The sequence below is a fragment of the Hippoglossus stenolepis genome, chromosome 12 (assembly GCF_022539355.2).
Source record: "Hippoglossus stenolepis isolate QCI-W04-F060 chromosome 12, HSTE1.2, whole genome shotgun sequence".
NCBI classification, from domain to species: Eukaryota; Metazoa; Chordata; class Actinopteri; order Pleuronectiformes; family Pleuronectidae; genus Hippoglossus; species Hippoglossus stenolepis.
In genome coordinates, this window is record NC_061494.1 from 14,990,448 (window position 1) to 15,011,876 (window position 21,429).

At 41.0% G+C, this 21,429-nt stretch overlaps 1 protein-coding gene across 1 annotated transcript in view; it reads right to left on the reverse strand.

The window, feature by feature from the left end:
- Positions 1–18,871, reverse strand: part of zcchc24 (zinc finger, CCHC domain containing 24) — a 36,431-nt gene extending 17,560 nt beyond the window's left edge. Inside the window, exons 1-2 of the mRNA XM_035173448.2 lie at positions 18,358–18,871; positions 14,760–14,960 (exon numbers count right to left, since the gene is read on the reverse strand). Coding sequence (XP_035029339.1) covers positions 14,760–14,960; positions 18,358–18,597 — 441 coding nt within the window. The 5' untranslated portion in view covers positions 18,598–18,871. The remainder of the gene's footprint in view (positions 1–14,759; positions 14,961–18,357) is intronic.
- Between the last annotated feature and the right edge of the window lie 2,558 nt (positions 18,872–21,429).

Sequence of the window (21,429 nt, forward strand, 5' to 3'; positions counted from 1 at the left end):
TGAATTTGTGTGTGCGTCAGTGCTGGAAGTCACTGTGGTTCCTATTCCTACCGTTGCCTCACAGCTCCACATCCAAACTGCTGAGATAAGCATTCTTATCTTGCAAAGTTGTCTCTAAATATAAACCGCAGCATTACACCATCATGTTCTGCACACAGACTGAAATGCACACAGTTAGTGCACACACTAACACCTCAATCAAACGCATGCATGAATTTATCCAACAAATAAATCTTTAACTTTTAAGTTGTTCTCATGCACACACACACACAGTGTAAGTAGAGTATGGACTTGTGATGGCATCAAATCAAATCAAGCAGCAAATCTCACAATTATGAAGCTTGAGCCAAACATTTTTTTGTGAAAACTTAAATAGATGTTAAATGTACAGATTTTAAATGCACAGCACAGAACTCCGTCACCTCAGTCATTATAAGTGTGGTGACAAGCAGGGAGCTGGTGTAACATTACCACCTTTAAGAAGCTATTTGAAACAATTTCACTGAGTGTTAAATATGTACGTGCACATATAAATCAAACACATTGACAAGTAAACTGACAACCTATAATATGCTAATGTCATCATGTAATGATTAAATACGCTCACCGGCAAATATTTGTTTTCTAACAGAGTTTCCCAGCACCAGTCAGCTCACGTCCATCTGAACTTGCACCTCGACCCACTCATGCTATTCCTATAATAGGTTTCATATTCTGGAAGCTCTTGATTTTAGCTGTTCATATATGCTGCATGTTTCATACTACTATAAAAAGTGGTTTACTCACAATAGCACACCCCAGTTGTTTCCAGGTCTAAATATGCCCATGATGCATTTCTGCTGTCGCAAATGTCTGTCGCTGGAATTATCCTCTCTCAGGTGTAATGTGATCGCAACAAGTGTGTTATGTGGAAACCACAGAGAAACCACAACACTCTTACTCAGTATATAATCAGACCCACAGCTATATAGGAAAACTTTAGTTATGTTAGAGCAATATTTCCTCAGGGGATTATAAACCCATGCATGTGCAACAACTGTCACCAAGCGGGGCCGTCTATATAAGGAGGACAACACAGAATTTAAAATGACCTAAGGTGAAATATTTTAAGTGAGCAGTGATTCTTAGGGTTACAAGTTTTCCCCCTGTGGGTTTCTGGGTTTAACCACTGAGGTCACAGGTTTTATAAACAGGTTTGTTATCTCACTGTTACACACACAGGAGAATTTTGAATTTTGAGAGGACAACGACTCCAACTGTTTTAACGGATAACCACAAGTCCATTTCCAGTCCCATGGAGACACCAAAATAGTTCATTCTAGGAAACAGCCTCTAAATACACTGTGTGTGTGTGTGTGTGTGTGTGTGTGTGTGCGTACACTCGTTTTTGGTACCTCTTAAGGACCTTTTACAGTATAAACACTGACCTTGTCAGGACCAGCAGACCTCATGGGGACCAAAGCCTGATCCTAACGAGGCAAAACGTCTTTTCTGAGGTCCTGGTTAAGGTCAGTGGTCAGTTGTGAATTTTGGTTAGGTTACAATTGGGGTTAGGCATGAATTGGTGACAGTTTAGGTTAGGGATAATGTTTTGGTTAAACTGTCCACAAAAAATGTAAGTCAATGTTGTGTTGACTTAAATCCAGGGGACGGCTCATCCACTTGTGGAATAAGGTTGTCCCCAATTGGGTCAGTGGTTAGAGGTAGGGTTAGGGTATGGTCAGGAAGTGAAAGCTATCTTATGATGACGTGTGAGGGTTAGGATTAGGCAAGTCGTGGGTGAGTCTACAGGAAATCAGTGCTATGAAGTTCCCAAAAGTGACTAAAGAACATGAGTGTGTACTGTACGTCTGTATTTCTACTGTAAGAGACAGATTTTTGGTGACGGCACACGCACAAAAAAGAAAATATCTGTCACGATGTTAAAATAGAACAAGAGCGCAAGAGTCTTGATTTGAACATTTTCTCAGAGTCAAGAGTCCCTCAACGAGTCAGGGCATATAACTTACAGCATGTTTAGTCTCTTTTTTGACATGCTGAGATATCACACAGGGAAAAGGTAAATCAAAGCAGCTGTAGCAAAGATAAAACATCCCAGAGTTATTAGTCATGTAGATAAGTGGAAAGGCTGTGCCAGAAAGTATCAAAAGAGGTATTATGTGCTTTTAAATACCATCTGTGCCAAAAAGAGCTGGGCAGTTAGATATGGTCAAGTAGCAAAGTAATGAATGACCCTCAAAATTCCACGTTTTCTCTCAAACTACAGGCAGAGACTGAAGATATCCAGAGTCTTTCCCACAGCCAAACTGGGTTTACTGAGATAAATTCTGACCAAGGTGTTTGTAAACTACAACACACATTACACACTGCACACCGCCAAGACATTTCTCTTGAAATAAAATGATTACAATGTGTCACGGAACTTGTGTTGAACGAACCTTAACACATTTAAGACCTAAATGACCTAGTACACAATATTTTAACATATTTATATCTATTTTGACTTATTAAGGCCTGAAATTAAGAATATAACATTTTAGACTTTTCCTGACCTCGTGGAAACCCTGTTTTGATGTGAAGTTACAACAGTATACTGGTTCATAGAACTATTCCAATTATATCTTTATTTGTCCATTTTAAATAAAACTAAAAACACAATTCCCATTTTTTTTAATCAGTTGAATTAGATTAGCGCTTTGCTTTCACTACCCACTGATATCCACGTGTTTTTGACAATATATTGTGGCTTAGATTAGTAGATAAAACAAATTTTCTAGTTATAGGAAACAATGCAGCTTGTTAAAAAAAAAAAGAAAATCGACGATGTTGACATTACAATATGGTGATCTTGTTGATTTAGATTAAAACAAATCTCTGCTAAGTCATCTTTAATGATGTTGTTGGTTACAAATGAAATCGGGTGACCTGTAATTCCTGGTTGTTTTGATAAACTGAGGGTGGGGGTCTTGTATTATGTGTAGTTGCAGGCAGATTATTTTAATATTATGATAATGAATGTGCTTACGTTTGTTTTTCCGAGGATATTTGTATTCCTCTGAAAATATATTGATTAATATGAAATTCAATGTTCCCCCAAGAGCCTGTATTATTCTGACTCTTATTAAACAAGCTTGCTACACAACATGTAGACATTACAAACATGTGCATGTGCGTATGAATGTGTGCACGTCAAATGTTTTCTCCTCAGTAACAAACCTACGTCATTCGTGTCCAAGACAGCTGCAGAGGCGTATCGCTGTGCAAGAGTGCACTTTTTCAAAACTCTATTCCCAGATTCCTCGATTTCCACATCCCAGCTTCCCTAATCAGCCACGGATCTCAGTATCATGTTCTTGGGAGACTGAAGGATTCCCTGAGAGTCGAGCATGAGGCTGTTTTTTTCTTCACAGCAACAACACTCTTTTTAAACTGATGTTATTGACAGAATCCTTTCATGCTTCATTCATAGAAAAAAAAAAAGTACGAGCCAACTGGGGCCTTGGAATTTGTCCTGGTTGAACCCAGAAGCTCAGCTCCATCAACACTCAAGCTCGACAAGGTCGCTGCCTCCATTTCACAGACATAGGATAAGTTCACCGTACTCCTACACACTTACCATAACTACAGAAGGTTAGGGGCAAATGCTACGTGAGGCTACGGGTGTGAATTTCCCCCTGCCCTCTCCCAGCTATGGACTTTGCCGAGGTCCCAGTAAGCCCAAGAAGCTGTGCAGCTGTATGGCAGCATTGGGTTACCAGGCCAGTGAATGACAAGAGCAGGTTGGGTGACAGACTGGGGCAGACAGAGGTGCACAAAACATCTCCGCCACAGGAAGTTCACACATGCTGCCTTCTATGTTTCCATGTAACATTTGCAGATGTGTGTATGTGAGTGGATGTGTGTGTGTGTGTGTATTTCTGTATGTAACTCTGCCAGATATACTGAACACGTGTGTTGCTAATCTCAGTGTCACTTGGTGTCAATGCTATATTGGACCTATGGCCCTATATGGTTTCTCAGTGCTCTCCCTATAAAGGCTCTTTCTCTGTATAACCCCCTCAAAAATAAAATATGGTGACAGGTAGTGGCCACAGCTGTTTACCGCAGTGATGAAAGTTGCCTGTCTGCTATGACGCTGTGAGGGAGAAAAGCCGTCTCCAGCATCCCTGATAAGCCTTATCTGTTTCCAGGGCATCTGTCCCTCTCTCCTCGCTAACCTGGCTGACTGAGTGAGTGTTGGAGCAGAGACAGATGCAGGCCCTTCAGAGCCTTTTGCTGCGACTGGAAGGAAGATCAGGGGGTCACCCAGTAAAAACATTCCCATGGTGCACCTCCCCCTCAGCCCTCATCCTTGCCAGAAACTTCCCGGCACACTACAGGGCAGCCGTGCAGATTGAGAGAAGAGAAAATGAAGGTCTTTTATTTTTAAGTAGAGTGAGTAAAAAAAGTCAGTCTCCAAATGAGACCTACAATTAAATATGAATAGCCAGTACAGATTGTGAAAGTGAAAAAGTATTTAAATCTAATTGTATAATTAAGTTCTTGAGACTTTATTTCATATGCTGACATTTCAGCATACAAGTTTATATACTTTTATATTCTTTTAACAACTCTTCACCTGTACACTTTTATTTTTAAGTAGAGTAAGTAAAAAAAGTCAGTCTCCAAATGAGACCTACAATTAAATATGAATAGCCAGTACAGATTGTGAAAGTGAAAAAGTATTTAAATCTAATTGTATAATTAAGTTCTTGAGACTTTATATCATATGCTGACATTTCAGCATACAAGTTTATATACTTTTATATTCTTTTAACAACTCTTCACCTGTACACTTTTATTTTTAAGTAGAGTAAGTAAAAAAAGTCAGTCTCCAAATGAGACCTACAATTAAATATGAATAGCTAATACAGATTGTGAAAGTGAAAAAGTATTTAAATCTAATTGTATAATTAAGTTCTTGAGACTTTATTTCATATGCTGACATTTCAGCATACAAGTTTATATACTTTTATATTCTTTTAACAACTCTTCACCTGTACACTACAGATACTAGTACACTAAGATTAATTTATTCTTAGGCCTAATAATGCTTTCCTGACCCTGAATCTGTTTTGTTCGCTCCTTTATTTCAGAAACTTCAACATCTAACAATTTACGTTATTATTTATATACAAGATACACAATCAAGTCACCTGATCTTGATCTTGCCCATACATCAGTTTTTAATAAAATAAAAGGGCATTACATTTTTACATTTGATTAAAAGAAAATCCTACACAACATCTTTAAAACGGGTTGAACATCTGCTGTATAAGTTTCCCTCTTTACATAATCGTCTGTACATACAGAATATTTTTTGACGCTGTGAATTCTGTTTTATGTCTTTTAACAGCTGGTAATGAATAAGCCATTTGTGGGCTTGCATTCCGTGTCTCTGTGCATTACTTTCCACTTTAACTTTATTAAAATAACTAAAACACTGCATGTCACCATAATACACTGTTGACAGCTGATTTGGGCTCACATCCCTGTGACTTTACATATTGATGAAAACTGTGTTCCAAGCACAGCCCTGATTCCTGAGAGAGCTCCTGGGGTCCTGCCAGAAAAGAACTTGATGATACTTAAACATGAAGAGAGAAGGAGAGGAAGAAAAAAAGTAACAAAATTAAAACCACAGAAGAGGCCCCTATAGTCTATATGCTGACATTCATACAAACTATAGGACGGCCTGTATGGCTTGTTGTTGTAATTCTTTTTTTCTCTGTAAGATCCAAGACTGTATCCAAACATACTTGAGTCTGACGCACCACTGTGATGCACTGAGAGCCTTGTCGGGGGAACAATACGGGTCTGCCTTCCTGACCTCTCCGTCTAGCAGATCCTACAGACATACAATGACTGCCTTAATTACCAGAATCCATTCCCACCACTAGGGCTTTCCCCAATGGTGCCCATTCAGAGCCACAGTCTCTCCCTAAGGTGCCCATTCAAGCGCGACACAAAGCCAGCAGTGTCAGTCCCTGATCTCTTGACACCAAATCCAGTCCTGTGTGCCAGTGCTCACAGCTTCACAGTGTCTATGTCAGTCGGTCTGTTTGTCCGTCCTCTCCGTCAGTGTGACTCAGATCAGGGACGAATCCCTCTTGTTCATTTGTGTCAAGAATTGGTGCTGCTACGGGGAGCAATTAGTTCGACCACATACCGATCAACCAGTGGAGATAAGCACGAAATAAAGATGGCGGTTTGATGTTGATGGATGAGTCTGTTGGTTTGATATGTTAGACTCTGGTCCACCCCAGAATTGTTTACACCCTCTGACTTTCTCAGCTCACAAATAAGTTAAAGTGGGCAGAGTCTATATAATGGTAGCCATCAACGTGTAGGTAATAATGTAAAGTGTATAGATAAATGTATAGTGTCTGTTAAAGTAGCTTAATCTCACTGGCAGGACTGTATCAGTCTCAGTAGGTGAATTTGTGTGTGGTGTCCCCCAGGGATCAATCTTGGGACCCATTTTATTCTCTCTAGATATGCTGCTTATAGGACAGATTATCATTAGTTTTAGTAACATCTGTTGTGTATACTGATGACATCCAGTTCTAGTTTTCAGTTAAAATTATGAGTTTCTCAAAATTTCTGTTCTGAATAACTGTTTGAATGCAATTAAGAAACTGGATACCAAATAATTATCTGCAATGAAATGACAAACCCAAACCCAAATTATTGCCCCTGATGACCTTCACCCAACAATCAACCACAACTGTGGAGCCTTATCCTCATGTTCTCGGTTCTGTCTGCATAATCTTTGAGGATTTTTGATCAATCTGGCAGTTTTGATGTTCACATTATGATGCTCACTTGATCATGTTTCTTTCCCCTAAAATAGCCAAACTTAGGTATGTTGTTTCAAGAAATTAAATAGAAATGTTAATACATGCTTTGGTCCCATCATGATTGAGGCACTGTAAATCTCTTTTTACACGCTTGAATAAAACTGTCACCATTGGGAACTCTGCTGTTACAGCTCTTAACACGGTCCAACAGAGGGTGACGTATCGCACCTATTTTTACATCTTTGCACTGGTCTCCAATTTAAAATTCTGGTGCCCTCTTTAATTACCATATCAGTGTTCTAGTCTGACATCAAATACAAAGGGACGAGGTAGAAGGAAGGAAGAGACAAACATCAACACATGGAATGGAAGTCATCAGCTTCTTTGCGTTTCACGCAGATCATTCAGGACAAGTTATAAACAATCAATAGATGAGACAGTTTGAACTGTCAGCTCTATATAAGCAAAACATTGTTTAAAAATTAATATCCTGAAATGTTACGGTCATTTTTTGTGAAATGTAACTGCTCTGTTGTAACACAACGTTCCACACATAGTGTTCACAAAGACCAACGTTATCTTGTTTAAGCTAACATAGTGTTACCTCATGGCCTTGGATGCTAATTACTTAAGAAGGCTACCGTCATTACCAAAATATACTAGTAACTTTGTAAACAAATGTTTTCACTCGACTGCTCTGTCACAATGTTAGTCAGTGTAAACAGGTTCTGAGTATCATGGAATTTCCGTGGCATTGGTACCAACTTCCAAATCTCTGGCCCTGTGACATCCCTGGTATGAGCGAACAAAGCCCTCCGGTCCTGGAGTGCTAACAGGACGTCATGGTGTAGTGAAAACCTGACCTTTGACCCTCTCATGTCTACCCCCCCTCTGTCAGTGAAAGGTGAACCATCCTGTCTGAGTTCCTGAGGCCTCAGTGTATGGCAGCTGAACCTCATGACACTATAGCTGTGTTGACTAGTCAAAGTGTTGTTATACTGTACAAGTTCACCGGTATTCTGAAGATGTTTGGCTGAAGAAGTGAAATAGTATAAAAGTAAGATGTTATATTTTTAAAGAGGTTTATGCTAAGGTGCTATAAAACGTAGCCTAAAGAAGATAAAAAGTGAAAACCTGAGAAAACTTGACTCTAAAATGAGCAGTGACCCTGGTTTTTCTCATCCTGCAAAGACGAGCTTGCATAAAGTAAAGTGACGAGCAACTGCCCCAAACACTTCTGTTTATTTTCATTTATTAACTCCAGCCTGCGTTTTAAAGTGCTGGCTCAGCAGCGTGGCAGGAAAAACAGATTCATATAACAAAGTATTATATAAGAAGAAACCTTCCGAATGAATCTAACATAAAATAAACATCCAGGATACTTGTGTTGTGTTAAAGATGGGTCACTCAGATGATAGAAGGAACAAAGGCATTTTAGAGGAGACAGCTGATGGACTTTTTGTCAACTTAGCTTCGCCTAAAATGAGATAAATCATATCTTTTGACTTTGGCTTAGCTGACACTAAGTCAGAGGATGGTATATTGTCTTCAGACAGCTCCCTCCTGATGATAAGTTTGGATCATATCATCATGTTTCAACATTTATCCGAGAGCAGCTGTGAGTTTACCTGCCTCATGGTAAATGTAACAGTGCACTGCCTCCCAGAGATGGGGTTATACGTGTCACAGTTCCCAAAACAGGAAGTGGTCCAATTGTTGTCTCAGCAGAAACTGAGAGGAAGAATGGGATTTCTGTACAGAACACAAACCAGCTGGCAGGAAACCGCACTTTTATCATTCTTTTAACTTTGATTTCCTTTCAGAGGAAGCACCCTCTGTCCCCTCTCGCTGGCTCGCTGTCTCCCTCGGCTCTCGTGCCCTTCGCAGGCTTTTGAACTCGACCCTCTCCGTGTCTCTGTGCGACACAGACAAACTCGAGCAGCGCTCTATTCCCGCTCACAGCAAATGACTGCATCCATGTCAGAAATGGCCCCTGGGGCACAGAGATCATGGGGGTAAAACATGAAACACTCTCTTATGACAAAAGTGTGACTGCCATGTTGAGAGATTGTTTATGAACAGGGTTAACAAACTGCAGGATGCACAGAGACAGAAAACAGCTGGTGGAGGCAGAGGACATAGTAAATACATGATAACACTATAGATATCTGTCTGAAGGCAGGACATAAGGGTAAAGGACAGATGTAGGATCTATGCTCTTTCTCCTCTCAGGAACATTATCCTCCAGGGGACAGCAATCATCTCCAGATAATAATCTACTGCTGTTGAATAATCAGCACTGGATGAACTATTATAATAGACAGCTGGCAAAATTTGAGACAATTGAAAAGCATTTGCTTCCAATACAAGAGTTGACAAATGTTTTGCCAGAGGCTTGAGGCAGAGCTTTTATTAAACTGGACTTGAGATTGGGCTGGAATTTTTCTTTTCTTTTAAAAGGAAGCTACAGGCCAGGTTATGAACCAAATTCTCTGCAAAGGAAGAGGATGAAGCATTGGATTAAATGCCAGATCCAGCCAAGGATTATAAAAAATCAACTGGGTAAAGTGAATAAGACAGTTTTTCCATCCTTTTATACTCCACAGTTACCCACAAGCAAGGCACTTAGGCTGGTTCTGATGACTGATACAGCTGAAAGTCCAACCATATAACACCATCGAAGCTCTCTCTTCCAGATGTGGTTGTGGTAGCCTGCCCTCCTTTAAAAAAAATATCCACCTCAGACTTTTATATCAATAAAACATACCTGTACGGAAAAGACTAAAAAGAAGTAGATAATGGTACTGCTGGCTTCAAGCTGTGTTTTTAATAATTTCCCAACCTCCAAAATCCTGCTTAGAATAAACCTGATAGAGAGAAGGTAGAGAAAGTACATGCTGCATAGCAGGAACTCATCTACAGACAAACTGATTCAATTAATATTTGAGTTACACACTGCAGGAAATTGGGTTTTCACACAGAGGGCTGAAATACTTGTTTTCAAAGAGTGAAGCACAAAGACTGTGCTTTGCGGTGATGTAACGTGGGTAAAATATAAACTGGCGATGTGTATTTGACACATTATACCCCTACTCAACTCCCATCTCCTTGTACAACAACAAGCTGAAACATTATAACAAAGTGGTTGCACAATTATCCCCCACACTGCTGCCAGCCGATTCGGAAAAAAGGATCAGTGCTCTGTGAGAGGCAAACACTGGGAGATATAAAACCCAAAACGTTTCGTCAAAACAAGAACCGCCAGTGTTTGTTATTGTAGACAAAGTGGGCCGCAGTAATGACAAGTCATTAAGTTTATCGCAACAACCAAGGAAAAGCACCAAGTCACACATTATTACTCAAAGCGGGATTTGCCTCTGGTGTGAAGAGGCCCCCTCACTTCGCAGCTCCCCTCAGGTCTCTGTGTTGACACTGTTATGGGAGATTATGGCGACCATTTGTCAGACTGCTGCTGAAATTACCACCACATGAGGTGTGAGGTCCATCAAGGTAATTGGCATATGGTCCCACATACAGATCAGATACATGCTAGAGGAGATTCAGGTGTGGCCAATTCACAGGGGAAGTGAGGAGAGGAACTGTCAGCACTTAAAATCCAACAGGAAACCTTGGACTTTGGAATAAATCCTTGTTCATTTGATATTTGAATGATTTGGTGCAGATCAGCATTTGTCACACATGAGGCACGTTTTACACTTTGTCAACTCGCCACAAACATTGTTTCATCTGTCAGTATTGTGAATCAGATATTAGAACTTAAAAGAAACTAGAAATCACCGCCTCACGGTTGCACGCCTCCGCAAACCAGTCAAGTTGCAGGAATGTGATCGCAATCTCCCCTTATGCTCATGAGTTATGGAGTGAAATAATTGCCAGAAATGTTTTTTTTGCACATTATGAAGCTCAGAGTGAAGCTGACCTTTGACCCTTTTGGACATAAAATGTAAGCACTTTATCCTATTAGACATTTAAAATTCTAATAATTAATGTGTTAACTCTTGAGTTAGGGCCAAAATCGTATCTTGTAAGCTCGTAGGGAAGTTGACCTTTAACCTCGACCATCAAAGCCTAATCAGTTCTGTAGTTTAATTCATATGAGACAATTCTGCAATATTTTTGTTATTCTTTGCTTGTTGGCAAAGCCAGAAAAAGGGGATCTCTTTGCTTCAGTCATGTTCCGGATTAGTTCGAATCAGTTCCTTTAATACAGTAAGAGTGTATATTTCTTAATTAAGAGTCCCTTAAAGTTTTTTAAAACTATAATGCATAATTTGATATGACATTTCCAGGCTTCAACAGAAATAGGCAATAGGATGAAAGCAGTAGCAGTAGTGATAAATGTTGTGTCAGTTATTTTTGGCTTGTAAGCTTCTATAAAAATAAGTATTCCTCCAGTTTCAAAATATCAGAAATTGCCAAGAAAATGGAAAAAAACATGCCCAGGAAACTGTAACTCTGAGGGACTGAACCAGGGGAATGCATTATGACCAGGAGTGGGGCAAAATAACTCCACACGCACCAGCACACACACACACACACACACACACACCACTACACACACAGCAGCAGCAGCAGCAGCAGCAGCCTCCCCCACACATCCACAAACCTGCATTCTGGCAAAGACATTTTCCATGTGTTAATCTTTCTACACAGACACATAGCAAGAAGATGCCACTGAATGCATCGTTTCGATCACTCAGAGGTGGGGCCAACTGCTGAAGGGATTAGTCCACTGAGCAGAACCGAATCATGAGCGCAAGTGGAAGATATCTTGGAAGGGGGCCAAAGTGAGGCAGTGAGGGGCATTCTGCTCATAACTGGGGGGGCGACCTCATTTTCCGAATAAAAGACAGTTTACATAACACCTCTGTCCCCATGACAGGGAGCACTGGGCAGCTGTTGCCAGGCCTGTGGCTTTGAATCCGCTACCCTGCCCTACTCTCTCAGCACTGCAGCCTCGAGGCTCCTCTGTGTATTTCCAGTATTAACATGTTGTTACGAAAAGAGGTCTTAAATTTAAAGTGATGCATACACACTTCAGTCACCTCAACTATTTAATCGCTTAACTTAAGTCTCCCAGAACAAACGGAGAGGGCAGAGAAAACTTTAACTGTTTGATGGATCCACCATTATCTGAATCCAAGACTCCTTCATCTGCAAGTCTTTTGTAGAGCTGCAGTGGTTTTAAAGCAAAATCTGGACGGAGGTTGAAGGGAGACAGGAAATAAGGAAAAGCAAATATACAGCTGCCCACACTACTATTTAAAAATAATGAAGGTGTTATTCTTTACTTTCCTTTTGTGAACTAATCCCATAAAAAACTAAAACCCAAAATGCGTTAGCTATTTTCTTAAAACTTTCTGACCAAAGTAAATCTTAAAAAACTCCCCCAAAAGTCCACAGCTCAGAAAGTCGATGTTCGATCCCCAGCACCTTCAGTCTGCATTCTGAAGTGTCCTTGAACAACATGCCGAACCCCAAATTCCCCCTGGTGGCTGTGCCAACACTCTATGAATAGACATAAAAAGCGCTGTGTATAGAAGCTCTGAATGCATCTGTGAATGCGACTTGAACAGTAAAGTGCGTTGAGAGGTCAATTAGACTGCAAAAGCACTATATAAATAGAGTCATGTTTTTATTATCTATCTTTTATATATTATTTTGGTATAAGTGATGAAGTTATATGTCATCCTGTGTCTGTCTGAAAACATCTAAACTCAGTGATAAAAGTCACAGCACAAAAGAGGAAAATAAAACATGCGGAGGTGATGTAGAGGAGAAAGACTGTACATGCCATCAGAATGCGATTCTCAACGCTGGACCTGGACGACAGACTTTAGCATTGCTCTGTGAAGCAGGAGCCACTGTTTTCATTGGCAAAGATGCTCTGGACAGGACAAACTACTGGCCGTGACGCATTCATCCTCGAATGCATTCCAGTGCAGGCAGATACCAGAAACTCCACGGGCACACAAACGATCACCGCACTTTGTGAGACAGTAAGAAAATATTGTTTGGAAAGTTACATGAGTGTTGGCTAAAAGCTGTGTTGAATAACTCTTGCCATTAAAACTCGTGTTTCTCTTGCAAGATGTGGGACACATCTGTTATTTGGGTCTTCAGCTGGTTTAGGCCGAGCCTGATCCTCTGTGATAAAGGCGTGCAGTGACAGGTAGTAGGTGTAAGCGATGTAGCACAAATGGAAGGTGAATTTATGGAGAGAAAGATCCCAAGGGAGACCTGAATAACCGAGATGGTGTTGAACTGTGTAGGTGTGGAGGCTGTTTGGGGACTTTGCTGCTTTTTGACTTACTGTTGGCAGTTTAACGAACAGCTGAAATATAAACCAGAAGACGGCTGAGAGTGATTTTGAGGTCCACCCCTGAATGCTTACATCAACAGCCAGATTGATTTAACAGTCCAGGGCTTTTTGTTTAATAGAGTTTAGTTTAATGCAACATTGTTTAGTGCAACGTTCTAGCCTTTTCTTTTTACAATGGCAGACTGAAGATGAGTAAAGCACACTGTTTTGGAAATTCCGTCATATGGAAAACATAATAAACAGATTAGATTAAGTATTACTTAATGTACACCTGCTCCAGCGCTGGGTTTCCATATCATTTGATCAATGGTCACATCAACATCTCCAGCATTACATAAAGGAAAAAGGAAGGCCAACATTACATGTTGAATGATATACTATGGCCCAATATTTCCCGTTGGAGTTGTCAGTGGATGATCTAACTCGCACACAGCGGAGTTTGGAGCTGTCCAGAAGATATTTCATCAGTACAGTGGTTTTTTACAGACCCCCCGAGACACAGTCATCATATGTCATAAAGAAAGTCAAAGCATTTTAATATCACATCTGCTCCTCATTACCATTCCATGCAAAAAAAAACCAGGGCTGGGGTTGGACTGTTGCACCTCACCCAGAGAAATGGAGAGAATAAACGGGGGGAGAGGATAAAGGAAAGACACATAGAGCACGGAGCTGTATAACACCACAGCAGTTTAATGGCTCATTCCTTCTCCAACAACTTCACAAAATACCACTTCATGAACACAATGTGTGCATCTCTTTTCAAACCAACCAGCCTTATTCTTTAACAGACATTTTTACCCAGATCTCGTTTTAAGTAAACTGATGGCGATTATTTAAATCCTAAAATTCTCTTGGTGCTCTCGGAGATGAGTTTCAGGAGATGACAACAGCTGGGAGCCCATTAGTCACACATTAGTGTGCTGTTGCCTCCATGCTCCAGCTCAAGGGGGATTTATTTACCATGGTGCCTCACAAAATAAGAAACTGAAAATTGAATCAGTGGAAAACTGGAAGGCAGTGAAATGCAACTGTAACCTTGCGGATGAATGTAATAACTTTTTTCAGCTGCTTGTCAGAAAAAATGGATGTCATAGCATTTGTTCATGGTTTTTCAGATTCTTTGTAAACTCACACAACTAACACCAGCACCAGCACCGAGACAGACAGCTTCGTCTTCACCTTTGACTCTTGAACCCCGCCCCTCAAGTTTCTTTACCACGGTTATAGCAGATAGTGTAACGTAGTGTAATGCTGCAGCAGTTAAGATTCACACAGCGCACAAATACACACTCACACACATGACTAGAGAGGACAGAGGCCAGCCTGTTTAACAAGTAGGTCAGACCAGAGAGAGCGAGAGAGAGAGGAAGAGAGAGGCAGAGAGGCATTGGCTATAACAAGTTAAACTTTTCTGCTTGCATGGATCAAATGAAAAGACTGAAGAAGTCTCAAGCCACATAATTAACAGCAAAACAAAATATAACAGTACAAATAAACAATGCAAATGAATGGATACCCACCAATAGGGATTTCTATGATATCATAAGCTAATTCTGAAGCGTTCCAAGTCTTACCTGAGGACAGTCTTTGATGTAATGGCCCTTGTTGAAGCACAGGTGGCACAAGTAGTTGGGTGGGGGTCTTTTGTTGGGTTTCCGTGGCTCCGAGGAAAGGGAGAGGTCTGAGAAATGGTCCGTCAGGGAGTTGAGTCCGTCCACTATGTTGTTCAGGGAGCCATAGGGCGACACGTTCTTGTACACGTTGTTGTTTAAGGCCTATAAAAATGAGAATAATATCAGACAAGGTCTTATTAAAATCAATCCTGGGACGTCTGCACATTCGATTCCCGTACAATTTGCAACTGTCAACTGATTCACAGTATTTATGCCAAATACAAGGTACCATATCTCATAATGCTGACATTAATCATCAATTTCCTTTATATGCACTATGTCCTATTTTTTCTGTTGTGCAAAGAAAAGTAGAAAAAACTAAAAAACCAAGATCCTCCAAGATCATTTCTCTCATTAAATTCAGAACATCTGGCGAGAGGCCCAGCTGTGCTCATGAGCTGGAAAAGTACTGAGCATGTCCACAGAGAAAGACGGGACTTCACAGAGGATGACTCATTGTAAACAAGATGGGAGGCATGTTCCCTCGTCAGCCTGCAGAGCATCAGCAATGTCACCATGCGCTGTTGGCGGTAAACTAGCCGTGGTCAGTGTTTGTAGTCTGCTCGGAGCCACAGAACGCTGTGTTGCATGCATGCCACAGGGCCCAGTGAATTCATGAAAGATGCCCGCTGAATATTAATAACAGGGAGAGCAATGCCTGCACTTTCCCTATTCAGTCACGTCTACCTCTTTCTGTTGAAATACAATCCAGAAACATACACACAGGGATTGACTTCTGGGTGAAATGATGCTGATATTAGACAGGTTCATAGTTTAACAAGTCTCACTAGTCATCTGCCTTCACATTTGGCATTTTAACTACACAACTTGCAAATAAAAATATCACTGAGTGCATGAAATCCCCCAAATAAAGGCTCCGTCATCACAGCTGGTCACGCCTAATTCAAGGTCACGGGTTTTCTGTGTGTTAATGTCGATGTTTAATGCTGCACAGCCCAGGAACCTTGGCAACCTGGCCGGCACAGAAAGCCAAAGCTTTATCTGCAGACGACGAGATTGTCTTGCTAACCAGCTCCAGCTTCAAGACTCATGTTCATTTATTACATGTGGTCATCGTAAATCAACCGGTACGGCTCTGCGGCGTCTCAAGTTTTCCATCTGCCAAGAGTTTTATCTTCGGTGTATTTCTGTGTTATGGATTAGCGCTCACTTTGTGGAAATGTGCATGTTTGCTAAAATGAAGTCTTTGGTGCAGACTGTAAAATTATTTTAACAAACACAAAACAGGAAACTGTGTGTCGGTTTTATGTTTCACATTTCTTCAGTCTGGCCCTGAGATCTGTGCCTGTCAGGCCAGAGGAAACAGACTTCACATACATCTGCTAATGGTGGGGTGAGACTGTTTATTTTGTGTGTCTGTGAGTGTGAGTGTGTGCGACGATTGACTACTCGGGACGTTGTGTGTTTATGTGCATATTTTCCAACACAAATAGGACTAAACTGGTATCATTACCAGTCACTGAGTGTCCAAGTGAGTGGGACCACTGCAGCAGGTTTGTGTGTGACTGCTTTCACAGGTCACAGGATGAGGTGTTGCACAGCAGGGGGTGAGCACACACTGATACGTTTGACCCAGAGCTGTGGTATCTGGAGGAAACTCTAAAAGGAAGGACTGATTTGAGGCAGAATAAATGTTTAAATGTCACATCAAACCATTTGTATTCTCCCAATAGATCTGGATAAAGAGGGAGAAAAGTGTTTAACCTTTAAACAAAGCTGTCAGCACATGAGACGGTGCATACTTGTCGAGTTCCCGATTAACAACAAATTCATTAATTTGTCGTTTTTTCACACAAAGTCGACTGTTGTGTGATCCTTTGCTGCAAAAAAACAACCACATTTTGCATTACTCATCTCGTAATCAAATCCCTGCTGTTGTTTATTTTACTTGGCTTAGCCAGTATAGCGAGTTGCAAAATGCCCCACCACCCTCGACCCCACCACCCCCAACCCCCCCCCCACCCCTCAAACTGCTTCCAGACCGTCCGTGTGTTCCTCAGCGGATTGAATGGCATTACACAATTGCACGTAATGTATAATGTATACACCCAGTTTCCAGAGGACTGTTTCATGTTAAATCACTTCAAAGGGCCTCTGTGGTCACCCACCATAATAATAGACACCGGCGCTAGATGGCGAATACACCATCCATCCCACCATTAGTGATTCCAATGCATAGCATCCCAGTGACATAGATCTAAGGAGCTCAGCTGCAGTATACTGTATACTGTATACTTTTTACACTGCCATTTATCCAGCAGTATGTGATTATTCCTTGAGTGTGCATGTCCGTGGGTGCAGCTGAGGGGTGTGGTGATGGGGTTCCTTCTTGCACGGTGAGGTCCACCATATCAGGTTTGCACCCCCGCAGACATTATCGGCATGTTTGTCCCTAAAATTACTCGGAGCTATAAAAATAGACAATATGTAAACAAGGATTGACTTTGTTTGCATAACCTGGTCTATTTGCAGGAGCCAGAGACAGCAGACCTCAGCTAGAGGCTGCTGCTGCTGCAGTGGTCGGTCCGAGCTCTCCAGACAGGAGAGGCCTGCAGGGGAATCTGTTTCCATCCGTCTGCCTGCACCTCTCTGATCAGAGGCATGTCTGTTTATTTTTTGCACGGCAGTTTCACTTTTAATTTGAGCCATGACTTACCAGGATGCTGCAAACAGAATTAATCATCATCCTGAATTACTTGTTTGATGTCTGTTAATTCCAAGTGTGTATTTGATATTGTGTATAGTACCATAGCATCAATATTCTTCCACTGATAATGATTTTGCACTGTCCACCTCTTGGTACTGACTATTTGCACAGCCTCCACAGAGCTTCTGTAAAACTATCTATCTATCTATCTATCTATCTATCTATCTATCTATCTATCTATCTATCTATCTATCTAACTATCTAACTAACCTATCCATCCATCTATCATCTATCGATCGATTATTGTGTATTATTGATATTTTGGCGATGTTTAAGTATTTAACTATGCAGTAAGAGTCTAACCTTCTTTGTTTAACTTTAATAAGCTCAGCAAATGTTTTATATAATGTTACAATATTCCTATAATTAGAGTATAAGTGAGGTTCTTACAAATAAGCATATATTAAAACTTTATATAACAATATTATTACTGCCCTGACTACATCCTGTGGAATCTATTGAATCATGTTCCTAAAGTAATTCTTTGGCCTAATAATGTGTATGAATGATCTGTATCCCTCTTGTGTGTTGTATAAAGTATGATGAAAGGGTTAAATGTTCTGATTTACAGTGTCAACACCGCTGAAGAGGATCAACCCCTTCAAAAGGACTATTTGAACCTATTGTCCATATTAGAGATGTCATGGCGGTTATCCTACCAGAATAGCCAATGCTGTACACGCTAAAACATTTGCTTCACACACTGTCCATTCAGCCGGACTAACTCTTGAGGTAAACTTCGAGCCTGATCCCAGACGTGCGTGTGTTCACCTCGTTCCGCTGCAGCTGAAAGAAGTTGTTGAGATAGTTGGAGTTGAGGGACGAGCTCAGCTCCGCCGCACCGGGGGTCTTGCTGAAGTTGAGATCCGGGTGGGAAGAGTTGGGCTCGGGTCGGAAGGCGTCGAAGGCGCTGGTCTGGTGGGGGTCTTGCAGGGAGAGGTAGACCCAGTTGAGGAGCTGCGCGGGCTGGTACACGGAGGCACTCGTGTCTATGGCAGACAACAAGCTCATCTTTCAACTCAGATGGGCCAAACCGGATCTTTTTCCACCGCTGGTTCTTGGGACTGGTCTCAGCTGCTTGCTTCGCCGCCTCTTCGCTCCCGCAGCCCCGGCAGATGGCAACAGCTCCTCGGTTCTCGCCTCGAAGGGCCCTGTCCTGTCCTCCTCACGCCGGGAGCCTCGTCCCAGTCTGACGTTTCTCTGCAGTCATTGCGCGGACATGTCAGTATGAAAAGTTTCCCCCATGGTCCTCTGTCCGCCTTTAATGCAGCGGACCAGCACAGGCTCCTTGGATATGGAATGAGGACGCCTCTACGTCACTGAGCACGCCGGCCAATCAGCGTGCGGTGTGCATGAATATTAATTCAGAGCCAAATGGTTCGAATCAACAGCTCAGATCCACCACAATAAATATTCTTCCACATCAGCAGCTCAATCAACCATGAGTCATATAATATTTATCGCTTGGAACATTGGTCATTAATAGGCTCATATAGTTTGTCTAAAAGTGTTGACAAAGTGGCGTATGTTGAGGGGTGTTATAGATCTGTGTTTGTTCAGCTACAGAGGTGTTAACATATCGAGGCCCATCTGTTCAGTGGATCACATGTAGCTGCTTAAACTCCAGTTAATATGACTAATCAACAACTTTTAGGGTCATATGGTGTTTAATAACTTCTTACTTTAAACTTTTATCATTAATAAGTTCACATTTGTTTTGTCATAAAGGGTTAGGTCACCCAGAAATGAAAATTCACCACTATGCAGAGTATTACTATTGTTTGTCATTCTCAGCCCGTGTTTACGTTCATGCACACACTCTCACCTCTGTGCTCCCGCCCAAAGGGCACATGACGATAGCTGCACTCGTGAGTATCGTAAAACGAGATGACGGGGCTTACGTACACTTGGATGACACCACAGGAGCAGGAGTCCCCCCCCCCATTTATTTCAATTGTTTTGGATTTGGCTGCAACGCTGTTTACCCATGAAACTCCTAAAATGTTTTGTGGACTCCAACACTTTTTACACGCCTCCAGTGGCATAGTATTGAGTAGATAATGCGTGAATTTTCATTTTTTGGGTGAACTATCCCTTTGTTACAAAGGTGGTGTGGGTGTGTGTGTGCATGCATAGGTGTGTGATGGGGGTGTCATAGATAGGTGTTTTGTTTGTTCAGGTACAGAGGTGAGAAGTTGCACTATAAGTGCAGTCAAGGCCCATTTGTTTAGAGGTTCACATTTAGCTACTTGAACTCCAGATTGTAAATGTGTTCATCTACCTGACAATTTTTTGTACAAATGTGCAACAACAAGTAAAAGTTGAACCATTGGTGATTTAAAACAAGAGATCGATCAATCAAATCAGTTAGTCAACCAATAAAATCTGCCCCCAGGCTTTCTTCAGGGGAACTTTATGTCCCAGCCTCCAGCAGGCAGGCCCCTATAGAATAGTGAAAGTTTTAAAAGGGCTCCCTCTTGTGGCAAATGTCACAAACGTACAGTACAATAAACCTGTGTCACTGTTAACATTCTTGTTCATGTGGAATCATTGACGTGACAGTGAAATATGTCTCTTGCTTGTTCACGATCGTCATGACATCAGGATAACACATACAAACAAAGGTTATTATAGTTTGTAAAACCAAAACTCTGCTTTATGCTCGTGCCTAAAATCATTCATTCCTATCACAGAGCTCATATTTATCATATTTATGGACACCAAAAATATTATTATTGTAATTAATTGATTGAAACTAAAATTATACAGTGTGCAATATACAGTATTATAATTTACTATACTGTAGTGTATATATATACTATACTGTATATATTTAGTAGTGTAAGAAAAACAAAAATGTATATAAATAGTGCAAAAATGATGAATTCTTTAAGACCGAACATAAAGTATTCCGATTATAATTAATAAATATTTAATCAACACTTTAATCATGCAGTATATAGCATATCATACTTTAATTAAAAAAATTGTGTCAAAAAGTATTAATTACTATTACAGTAGTGTAAGAAATATAGTATATATATATATATGTATATATAGTAGTAGCAGTGTAGGAAATAAAATATTAAAATTATGAATTCCTGTTACAGAACCCATTTGGATTTATTGTCACTAAAATATTCTAATTCTAATAATATAATTAATTGACAGTAAAATCATACTATATAATATACAGTATTATAATATACTTTATTGATTTATATATATTATATTTACATGGTCAAGTAATCAGTGCCTTTGTCATTAAACGTGAAATCTATAACTGGGTGATTTTAAATCAACCAGTCAATTGGATTTTATTCTCATGACACTTTTCATACAAACACTTTTAGAAAAAGTGCCTCACAAAGTAAGAGCATGGAACAAATAAAAAGAACATGGACACACCTGACAGATAATAGAGCTATTGTGACACATGACGTGACGTCGGTGTGTCACATTTTCCATCATGCCAGTAATGTTCATGTATGATGTGTGTGTGTTTGTTTATGGCTGTCACGTGGTAAAGAGGACGGCTGCCTGTCACTGCTCACTCTCTCTCCCTCTCCCTCCCTTCCTCCCCTCTCTCTCTCTCTCCCTCCCTCCCTTCCTCCTCTCTCTCTCTCTCTCTCTCTCTCTCTCTCTCTCTCTCTCTCCCTTCCTCTCTCTCTCTCTCTCTCTCTCTCTCTCTCTCTCTCTCTCTCTCCCTTCCTCCCTCTCTCTCTCTCCCTTCCTCCCTCTCTCTCTCTCTCCCTCCCTCTCACTCCTCCCTCTCTCTCTCCCTCCCTCCCTCTCACTCCCCCTCCCTCTCCCTCCTTCCCTCCTTCCCTCCTTCCCTCCCTC